This window comes from Bacillus rossius, chromosome 14 (genome assembly GCF_032445375.1).
Source record: "Bacillus rossius redtenbacheri isolate Brsri chromosome 14, Brsri_v3, whole genome shotgun sequence".
NCBI lineage: Eukaryota > Metazoa > Arthropoda > Insecta > Phasmatodea > Bacillidae > Bacillus > Bacillus rossius.
The window spans coordinates 11,980,341-11,992,348 of NC_086341.1; the positions used below are offsets into that span (position 1 = coordinate 11,980,341).

Here is a 12,008-nt window from a genome sequence, read left to right on the forward strand (position 1 = left end):
CTCACTCTTATCTCTAGTCTAAACTACTAGTTAAGTTGGACCCAGGTAAAAAAAAAAACCTGCATAGACACAGGGAAAACCCTGGGCACTTTCATGCGGGATGCAGGTTTGCATGCATTAAGTGTAGTAAAGTACAGGAGACAGAGGATGGTCTGGATGAAGAGTTGGCCAGAGTAGAGTCTACCATGCGGGGGTTGGGTACTTGGACTCCAGGTCCGCCTTGTTTCTGTCCAGGACTGGAATTTGCTGGCCAGGGACGCAAACGCAACGGAAATTTGAAACAGGAAGTAGGGAGAAGCGCGCGGTGCGGCCTGCAGCGTGTAAACGAGCGAAAACACTTTCGTGGCGTTTCAAAAAAAAAAGATAGAAGACACAGCTATTTGTCATTCGTTCTGAAGTTTTGAACAGCATTACTTTGCTGTTATTTTATTAATACGTTGAGAAATAATGTATAGTAAATTCAATAAAATACGTGTTGTGTTAATGGCAGAGTTGTGTTAAGATGGGTCAGATGTTACACTTGAAAAGACTACTCGCTCGTTTTTTTTTTCCGGTGACATATTTATATAAAATGATATTTTTTAAACGGGACTACAGAAGTAAATTGTAGATATTTCCCAACTGAATGGGATGGTCAACCGTCTGCTAACAGGAGACTGATCGTATGGTCGTGGTAGTTTGTCAGCTGTTAAAAGGTTTGATTTTAATAGAAAATCTCAATTTTTCTTTATCTGTAGAGAAAAATTTGTCTAAACTTCAGTGTCTGTACTGTTTTCCCCAGGCAACCTAGAAATGGAGGGACCACGATGCCATAAGGCAAAAACTCAATTCGTCAAGATTCGCGAGAGAGAAAAAAACAACTCAAAATTGCAATGTTTGTGCAGTGGAACATCCGTGGAAATTGCCCTGGATTATATTTATCTCGCGTAAACGCGATAACGTGACACGACGCATCAAGTTTAGCCGCGCTATCTCAATTTTTGAGTTTTTTCTTTTTTGACATGGCGTGGCATGATATGGCATTTTCTGATTTTAATATTTTTACATACGTCGTTAAAAAATATGTATTTGGAGTGTAAGTAATTATAATACATTGGCTAATTTTAACATCTAAACTGGATAAAAAAAATTGTTGCTCACAGAAGTTCCGATTTTTTAATTCATTTAATTTAGATCGTTTGAAAAAACCTAAATTTGAACAAACTATTTTCTAAAAAGTTAAAATGGCGCTCTATAAGATCATACCCTTTCAGGGATTTTCAGATGTAAGTTTCACGTGTGATAAAATTTGGTTTATCTGCAGGCAACATGCCTAGTGGAAATAACACACAATTCATGATTTATGATTTGTTTTTATGCTGTTGACTATACACTATACAGAGAATATTTCAATATACATAAAACTAAAGGAAAGTTGCATAATATTTTAAAGGTGTGTACGACAATAACAGAAATGTAAATAAATAAAATCTTCAATTTTTACTCAATAGTTATTTCATTTGTTCAAATAACGTGAACTATGCTTTCATGTCAGTCAAACCACATTAGTTAGCAAAGAGGAGGGGCACATGTATTGAGTTTTAACCACAAACCCTCCGGTCACTGAAAGACGCGAAAGACATACTGAAAGCAATCGCTGAGAATTTACTTTAGTCACAAGGGTATCGTTTTCGTTGCCGTTATCTTCCTCTCTACGTACGCACGCACGCACACACAACCTGACTCCCCTCCACCTCGGGATTCTAACCCCCCCCCCCCCCCCTCTCCTGTAGTGGCGGGCTCCGGGTTGGTTTAGCCGAACTGCAGCACAAGACTGGTGGAAAACAACTATTTTCCAGAAACAGCGGAAAAGAAATCCCGGAATTGAAAGCGATGACTATAGGTTTTCAATACATTAATTTCTTCAGAAAAAAACTACTTTTCTGCCTATATTTTTACATTCTTTCTTTCATTCTCCCAAACAGTACAAAATTGACCCCAAATTTGGACATTTGAATTTTATTTTATATTTTGATACGTAAAATTAATAATTTAAAACTATAGCACGATTTTTGTAGTTCCTTTTCGTAGGGGAAAAAAATATTTTCTGATTCGTGTTGTCTAAATAATGTTTTGTCATGTTCCAAAAAAAAAAATACACTATTGATGATACTAGGGAGGGGAAAGAGAGGCATGGCACCAGCGTTTGTTGTGTGTTCATTTGTATTCAGTGTCCCAATATTGAATGGTTTACATACCAGTAGAATTTACACAGTAATATAAATGTACTACGTTATAAAAATAATCCTTGCAGTGTGTTTCGAACATGAATAAGATGACGAAAGTGAAGAACTTTACTCAAAAAAATAATATAATCGTAACGGTGCTGGAAGTCATGCAGCATTTTGGTAAATTGCATTTTGTTTTTTGACTCCTCACTTCAGTTTAGTCTCGTAATAAGTATAAATGGTAGATCTGGAAATTATCTCTGTAGAGATAACCTAATCGTCGCTTTCCTGAGCGGTAGATGTATTTCGTATTGTGTCAAGTTTATTTTAAGACTATATGTAACAATTACTATGATTAAAAAAAATGTTTAAAGAATGCCATTAAATGGTTCTGAAAATATCCGGAAAAATGGTTCAGCACCAGTCACTGCCTTACCAGTTTGTTTGCGCCATTGTGAGTGACTCTTTGTGTAAAAGCCGTAACACAGAACACAAGGTCGGCCGGCGCAAGTCACGAGCTTTGAGACGTGAATCATTCTGACGTTATTTTTTTATACTGACAGCCACCGATTGGTCGTTCGAAGCTCTGAAAAGGGTGTGTGTATTTCCAGAAAGATTAGTTATTAGAGCTCTCAATGTTTGCTGGCAAGCTTGTGATCAGTGTTTGGCATTGATAAGGACATGTTCACAGAAACGCAAACTTTTATTTGTTAAATAATTTCTTTCTTTAATTATTTGAAACCAATTTTATCCTATCACGTTAGCAATATGAGTGTGGAAATGTGAGAGAGCTTACAGTCCATAGATGCTTGTCTGTAACTGCGTGTTTAAAAAAAAACAGCCGAGTCGTATTTCCAACCTGCCAAGCTTACATCAAATTAATAAAAGTAGTGCCGATTCACTTTGAAGTGACTTAACTTTGCGTTACCTATCGATATATTCTGCTATAAGGTCGCAAAGCAATGTTTTGTGGCGTAATATTGAAGATAACTTTGCATAGAAGTTGATTTCCACTCCACAAAAAAAGGTATCGTAGTGACATTTAATTAGACCAGACACCGTTGTTTCTTTTGTTTTCTATATTTATTTTCTTTTCCACTTCATTTTGACCATGGAATTTTGGAATTTGAAGTTTAAAAATTCTTTCCCTTGTGAGGTAAATGTTATAATTATTATACAGTATACATATTTCAAAATTCTAAAAGCTTAACTATAGTTTCCAAATGTGTAATGTTTGAAAGAAATGTTCATATTAAGAGATCGTGTATGCCGAAACTATGTTAATGTAATGTGTGTGTTTGTGTACAAGACGCATTTACAAACTATTCTTCTGAACTTGTGCTGTAAGATATACTATATGTAATAGTAATAAACGTTTAGTTCAATTTTTAATGCATTTAACAGGACTCGTGTTTTTGGTATTTAGTCGTAACTACGACACTCATAACACGTCTTTGTTAACCTCAATGTAGAATGAGTTAAATATTAATTACCGACATTGACGTGAATTTAATATAACTTATCCTTTGAAATGATTGCCCAGCGAAATAAATACGTTTTGTTTCGGGAAGATTTGATATTTTTGCGCGATCGAAGCATGCACCACGTGGCGAAATAATTTCGTTAGTAGATTTTATGCAGGGCTTCAGATAATTTTCAATTCACTTTAAATCCAATGTACGGTAGGCGTATATCTGAAAGTATGGCGACAGTTAAATTTGTTTTAATTAGTACGGCAAATATGCGTGTACAGGTTAGTATTTTCTACGTAACAGCAATGAGAGTTCCAAGCAATAGTTACGTTTGTAAATTATGAGGCCTTATTCGAATGTGTTGTCATATTTTGCTCAATATGCGTGTACAGGTTGGTATTTTCTACGTAACAGCAATGAGAGTTCCAAGAAAAATGTTAGGTTTGTAAATTATGATGCCTTATTATATATTAGTTTGCCTAATATGCGTGTACAGGTTAGTATTTTCTACGTAACAGCAATGAGAGTTCCAAGCAATTGTTAGGTTTGTAAATTATGATGCCTTATTCGAATGTGTGGTCATAGTTTGCCTAAAATATGCGTGTACAGGTTAGTATTTTCTACGTAACAGCAATGAGAGTTCCAAGAAATTGTTAGGTTTGTAAATTATGATGCCTTATTCGAATGTGTTATAGTTTGCCTAATATGCGTGTACAGGTTAGTGTTTTCTGCGTAACAGCAATGAGAGTTCCAAGCAATTGTTAGGTTTGTAAATTATGATGCCTTATTCGAATGTGTTGTCATAGTTTGCCTAATATGCGTGTACAGGTTAGTATTTTCTACGTAACAGCAATGAGAGTTTCAAGCAATTGTTAGGTTTGTAAATTATGATGCCTTATTCGAATGTGTTGTCATAGTTTGCTTAATATGCGTGTACAGGTTAGTAGTATTTTCTACGTAACAGCAATGAGAGTTCCAAGCAATTGTTAGGTTTGTAAATTATGATGCATTCGCATGCCTTGTCATAGTTAGCCTTTCTTTCAGATTACTGCGCTACCGCGGAATGCTGTTTGACAGCTAAGCGGCCGACGGGTCGGTTGTCACGTGAAGAGCTGGTGAATGGTGTGGCCGCCGGGAAAAGGGGAAGGGGAGGGGGGTTTACGGGCCGAAGGAAGGGGTGGGGGAAGCGAGGTTTTGCGCATGACCCAGCAAGTGTTGTCTATATATGGACATGCCGTCGCTTTCTTGTTACGCGGAAGGGAGGGGGAAGCTGTGCGCGGCATTCCGCCGCGATGCCTCATCAGTAACTTGCGACCATGTTTTAACATTTATTTATGTTGATTTTTTAAAATATTTTTTTGTTTTGTTTATAAGCATGTATCATTTGCCTCCTTCCCTTTTTTTTTTCCTCTCCAAAGATAGGGGTTTAAATCTACCTTGGCACTTGTAGTGTATGTGGCTTTGGCTTGGTTAGGTCATTCCACGTAATAGTTGAATGTTAAACAATTTTCCATTCACGAAGTGCACATTTATATGAATTTAGATGAAAACCAATTATCTAGGATCTTAAAAAGTCGTTTTCTTAGTTGTGATATTTGAGCCAGTATCTTAACCTTTACAGTTCATTATTTTTTTATGAGAAATTTTTTTTAGAAAAGGGACATTGATCATGTATTTTAACTCACATTTAGGAAGTTGGCATCTTTTTTTTTGTCGGTTTTGTAGTGGAAAGTTTTTTATTTGCTGTTATGTTTGGCTGAAGTCTCGGCTGTGCACACTTGAGGTTGAAAGGTAGCATCTACAATCATGAGGTGTAACCACGTAACATTCGGTGGTGTGAACCTTGTGGCTTACCATTTTCTATCATTTACAATTTATTCTGAGCACACTTGATGATTAAAAATGTTAACATTGGCCAGTCTTGTTTCAACTCTCTAGGTATGAAGGTTATTGGAAGTAGCTTAAATTGGATATTTTCTAAGTTTAAATCCTAAATAATATTTTTATTAGTCAAAAACTTTATATTTGGGTACGTTTAAAAGTAATCGCTTCTGTGAATTTTTTCAGGTTTTAGTCAATCTTGAAAATATATTTGTTCTGAAATAATAAGCTAGTCATAAGTTAAAAGATTGATGTTTAGTAATTAAAATGTTAGTGCAATGTATAAATGTTTTTATTGCAACAAAATTATGAATTTCAAAAATTATGGATTGGTGTGTTGTGAGTCCTAAATTGGTTTTCAGCTGTGTTTGTTTCATTTACATTTAGGTGTGACATTTTCTGAGTTAATTTTTATATATTTGTTTCTAGGCTTCTGGGGTGACTGTGTCCGATGCGTGTAAAACTACCTACGAAGAGATAAAAAAGGATAAGAAGCATCGGTATGTGGTGTTTTTCATTCGAGATGAGAAACAGATAGATGTTGAATATATAGGTAAGTAGATAGATGATGAATTTTAAATAAGTGGCTTAAAGCTTTATATTGTTATGGGTGGTTGTTTAGAAAGTGTTTAATGCTATTGTTACTTTTGGTAGGTGAACGTAATGCCACCTACGATCAATTCCTAGAAGACTTACAGAAAGCTGGTGTAGGAGAATGTCGATACGGACTGTTCGATTTCGAGTATACCCACCAATGCCAAGGAACCTCCGAGGTAAATACTGATTTTTTTTTGTTTTGAAAATATATGTAGTTTGTAATTAACTCAGATTTGTGTCATGGTAATGTGGTGCAGTGTTTTCATTTGATACATACATCGAAGTATTGGAACTAAAGTCTGAATTAATATAGCCCATTGATCCATTACACTCGTCCCTCCGTGAACCACATGACCTGCAGTCATGGGCAAAAATCTGTAGGATTTCAATTTCACATTTAAAATTTGGCAAGCACTAGTGGGTCCCCTCAGAGAGGGACTTTTTTATTCCCCCCTAATCAATGCCCATGACTGCAGCCAATCATAGGGCCCGAAAAAATTCCATGTCTTCCATCATTCGCCACAGCTTAGCAAAATCATACTTTTGACAGATGGATTTATATCTATGGTTGATTGTTTGTGTGTACATTTTTTTGCGATAACATTGCAACTGTTACAACTTGTGTCCAAACAATTCTGTCGTAGAATTTTTTTTTGGTGGATTTGTTAACACATTAATTACAGGCAGAGTTCTTGTGTGATAAGAATAGCAAACAACTCTAAGGTACATCTCAGTGAGAAAAAATGGTTTCAAATTGCATTAAATTTTACATATTTCATTAGATTAAATTTTTATGTGATTATAATTTTAAGTAGTTGCTTATTACCTAACATTTACCTTTCATTATTTTTTTTTTATAATTAGGCTCCACAGTATTAGGAAAATATTTTAACTGATATATGTTATGGGCTATTGTAATTCCAGCTTAAGCAAAAATATTAAAGTGTGACAAAGTATGCAAATTTGGTGAGGGGATTGTAAGGGATATTCGGGAAAGTCATTGTAATGAATAGAAGTTCCATGAATATGAAGGCTGGTAAAGTGCAGAATGGTATTTTGTGATAAGTAAAATTATTTACTGCCTTGTTTTGATCAGTACATTCCTTTAAAAAAGAGGGGCACTTTAGTAGTGAAAAATTACTGTTTAAAAATAATGAATTTCAATGTAATCTTGGAACCTTGCTTGTTTAAGCGTTTTAACTTTCGCTGTTGTCAGCTTGTGCATTATCCAGTACTAGGTGGCTGCTTAGAACACTTAGTTCTCATGTGAATGCGAGGAATTGGCTGTGTAATCAGTCACCGTTGCGAGAGTCGTGAGCAACCAAGTGCTGTTATGCACAATTTTTAAAGGAATTTTTTTATAATATTACTTCATTAACTTTTGACAGGCAATGCAACTAATGAAACAGTATGTTAACATGTAAATACTTTCATTTGCAAAGTATTGTCAAAAATTACAATTAGCAACTAAAAATTATTTAAAAAAATTTTTTTTTAGTTTATTCATTTATTATTTAAAATTTAACTAATTATTATTTCCTCTCAGTTTTGGTTTACCTCTTCAAAATTGTTAAATACATTATCATAGATTTAAGAATGCACACATAGAAAATCTCCAAGAAAATTAACCATAGTAAAAATGTGTGTTTTGCCCATGGAACATGGTTGATTGGCAAACAAAAAAGATTAAAATGTGTTAAATATACTTATGGACAGGGTCGTTGTGCTTACATAAAGTTATATTGTTAAAAATTATAGAATTCTGCACTTTCAACCCACAGAAATTTTGGTGCGAGCTCGATATTGTTGCTTTTCATGTTCTACTTAGTTGGTTCAATGTGATCTGCTTCCTAGGGAAAAGTTCTTTACATTTCATCTCTCTTGGTGATTGTGTATGAAACTCTTAACAATTTTTTCAATTTGTTCACCAAATATTGCAATCTTAATTCTTAAATAAACTAAGAGAATGCAAATAGTGGGTGTGGTGGTCAGTTTTGGGTATGTTTATTCAAAACTTATGTGTTATTGTTTTACAGGCATCAAAGAAACAGAAATTGTTCCTTATGTCGTGGTGCCCAGACACTGCCAAAGTTAAGAAGAAGATGTTATACTCGTCTAGCTTTGATGCTCTCAAGAAGTCTCTAGTTGGAGTGCAAAAATACATTCAGGTAATTGGAAATGGTTTCTATAGTGAACAATACTAATTATATGTTCCAGGGACCATAATTAAATATTCTACTGGCTTGTACTGGGGGCACTGGTTGCGTGGTCACATCACTTGCTTCTTAGACTGAATAAGTTGTAAATTATATCCAGCTAAATACTCCTCTGAAATTAAATTGTAGTCAAAAGTGTAAAAAAAGAGGAAATCGATTAATTTATTTATTAAAAAAAATCTTATTGTGTGAGAAATCCCTGAATACTGCAATTCTCCTTTCTGTGGGAAACACCCATTCTATGGAGAATCCTCCTTCTGTGGGGAAATACTCTTTCTGTGGTCAAGTCCGTCAGATGTGCAGATTTGCTGGACTTCAGTTCTTTGATGTTATAACTTTTCTGGTTCAATATGTGTGACAGATAGCGAGATGTTGTATGGCTCTCATTTGAACGTGCTGAGAACTAATATAACTATTGCAATTAAAAAAACCTGGTTTCTCCAACCCTGCTTGCACATGCATAAGAATACTGCAGTTTCTTTTCAATTAGTTACACAATACTTTTCTTAAAACTGTCATCAATTAAAAATATTTGTAAAAAGAAATTTGAAGTGAAAACTTTCTTAGCCGCATTGAGTAATTTTTGGTAAGGGCAAAACTCGTGGGTTCACTTCACTAACATGCTAGTGACGTTTTGCGCCAGACTAAGTGAAGTTAAAAGTTCAATTTGTGTATACTGTGCATTGCCCAGTGAACACATGATCTAGGTCTGACATCACTGGTAAGTCGTAGCTAGGTAATGAATTTTTATGTAATTTGGACATACCACAGACATCTGTTGTGACTAAAAAATGATGTAAGGATAAATATAATGCTGACATCGTACTGATATAATACCAAAATAATTTTCTTTGTACATTAGACATATAAATGTCATATTACACATTTAAAAAAAAGTTTTGAGTTTTCACTTCTGTCAAGTCCCCAAAGCTGCTTTTTTTTTTCTTTCTAAAATAGTCTAATAGTCTTTCATGTGTACACAAGGTAATAAAAAGCTGTATCTTTACTGACTCAGCAGAATATCATTATTATAACAAGCTATTAATAGTTCAATTTACAGTTATAGGCAGTTTAAAAATCATAAAAGTTCAACAAAACAACTTATTTTACTAAACATAGGAGCACATTAATTTTTCAGTCTATAAGTAATTACAAGCTTATATTTTTACAATCAATGACTATAAAAAAATTTTACTAAAAAGAAACTATAAAGATATCACATTGTGCATGAACCATAACCACATTTTTAATATTACAGTTGAATAAAAAAACACACAGATTTCATTTTGAAAGAATGTTTTTTTAGGACATTGTTATTCATCTCACAAAGACGGAAAAAACTTTTTTCCTTCAAAAAATGTTAATGTTTTTTAATGTGAAAAACAATTTTAAATAATTACTAGCTGCAGTACCCAGCGTTGCCCGGGCTGAACACAGGGTGAAGGGGAACTGTTCAGATATCAGATGTAGTTAGTAATTGTCTTCTTAATTTGAATGTCAAGTGTGCAAAATAATTTATATCACTTTCAGATCCCGATAGACGTAGTTCTGCCAGTTTATAGTTATTTACCTGGTCTGTATGTAATCTAGACTCTATAAAGCAATATTGAAAAATAAGGGATTACTAATATTGAAAAGATTCCATTATCTAGCTAATGCTCGGCATGCATTACAATGCCTCATTCAGTTTTGTTTTGTAATATGTTTGAAGTAGTTACACATATACAAATAATCTATCCATGTCTCTAAATATATATTTATCTCTATCTACCGATTGCTTCGTTGTTAATATCACACGGGTGTTTTTTACTTGTATGGAAAAATTAAGAATGATAAGGCATCTAGTGCGTGGCAACAATGTTAATAGGCAATAGGAAATAAACTTCTAGCGCCTGCGGCATTGTCAACACACACTTTGTACGTGTACTGCATGTTGTATCTAACCCCCTCCAATGCATTTGATTCTAAATTGGACTTTTAGTAAGGATCCCTAATGTTATTGATAATATAATATAGCCTTCCTCGATAAATGTACTATCCAACACTGAAAGAGTTTTTTAAATCGGACCAGTGGTTCCTGAGATTAGCGCGTTCAAACAAACAAACACTCTTCAGCTTTATAATATTACTATAGATTTCTGTGAAACATGGAAAATGCAGGAGATGTTGTAAGTGCAACGTGGAGTTACCAGTGAACGTTGGTGTTCTCTTCCAGGCAACAGACCTGTCTGAAGCATCTCAGGAGGCTGTGGAAGAGAAGTTGCGAGCCACCGACCGGCAGTAAGGTGCGCCCGAGCATTCGAGGCTCGAGGATTTGCTCCAATCTTTCTGGCCCACGGGAAGACTAGGCTTGCTAGTCTCATTGGTACGCGGGGAAGCTGCTCTCTCTCTCGCCACTTGAGTTTCATTATGTTAAGTATGGTAATAAAGAGTGATGCAACAAAAAAAAAATTATGTAAAGAACTGAACAGTACTTTTCGCAGACATTCTGGTGGCACCAACCACTGGTTTAAGTCTGTAATTCTTGTCATTGTAATTTCATATACAAAAAAAACCTATTTCCTAATTTTAATATTATGAGGAATACCAAACTCCGTATGAAGTTATCTATGAAATGAAATAAAAATGTATCATTTCTGTAGATCATGTGATCAGTATACATTAAATTAATTTCTAATGAAATTTTTTTGAGTGTTCATTTGTTTGATGATGTCGTTTAGAATTCAAATAATAATGTAAATTGCGTATTGGTATCTTTTAATGTTGGCGGCATTGTGTGCAACAGTGCGACTGTATTTAAAAATTGTCATGTGCTGTCTTGGATTATGAATGTTTGCAATAATTATATTGTGTAAATAAATTGCATGCTTAATCGATTTCTGAGCAACAAAATGCCCCTGTACTCATTTGTAAATGGTTTGGATTTTTAATTTAGCCACATTTTGTAGGTTACCTGCAGTTAATTTGTAATAATGCTTTACATCTGTGGCTATGATTTGTATTTCAAGTTATTTATGGACTGACTTTGTTTTGTGCACAGTTGAATATATTTTAAGATGACTGTAGCATAATATTTTACAGATTTTTTAAATTTCTATTTTGCAAGTTTGACTTATGTATTATAAAGAGGCCTACTTAATGTATGAGTCAGATGCTGTATTACGCTTTTAGTACTCAACTTATTATTTTCACTGAATAAAATAAATTTGGAAGAAAAAGAAACATTTTAACTGCTCAAAGTTGTACGCTGTATTAAGTTGTATAGCTATCAAATAACATTGGTGCTGAGAATTGAAGTCCTATAATGTTTATAGATTTCATAAAATGTATAAAATAACTTATCTTGGTCTTTCTGAATCTCATAAATGGTTTAGTGAAGACTTCAGAAGAATGTTTGCATTTACAAGTTTCTGAGTTTTATTCTAATTAATTTGTATTGTGATAGATGACTAAAACTTGATGCGAAATGTAATAAATTCTGTATCATTGTTTATATTGGGGGGTTAAACTTAAGGAGAAATTAAGAATAACCTATGTAGTGTGTAGATGCAAACGTCATAGAATCAAGTGATTTGCAACATTTATCTGAAATGTGTAGAAAATTTTAATGTTATTCAAAATAAGTAACTTTTTTT

The 12,008-nt window shown here is 34.1% G+C and overlaps 1 protein-coding gene across 1 annotated transcript in view; it reads left to right on the top strand.

Moving 5' to 3' along the window:
- LOC134539150 (cofilin/actin-depolymerizing factor homolog) overlaps positions 1-11,595 on the top strand; it is a 36,283-nt gene extending 24,688 nt beyond the window's left edge. Inside the window, exons 2-5 of the mRNA XM_063380908.1 lie at positions 5,990-6,113; positions 6,215-6,333; positions 8,194-8,325; positions 10,589-11,595. Coding sequence (XP_063236978.1) covers positions 5,990-6,113; positions 6,215-6,333; positions 8,194-8,325; positions 10,589-10,657 — 444 coding nt within the window. The 3' untranslated portion in view covers positions 10,658-11,595. The remainder of the gene's footprint in view (positions 1-5,989; positions 6,114-6,214; positions 6,334-8,193; positions 8,326-10,588) is intronic.
- Positions 11,596-12,008: the final 413 nt, after the last annotated feature.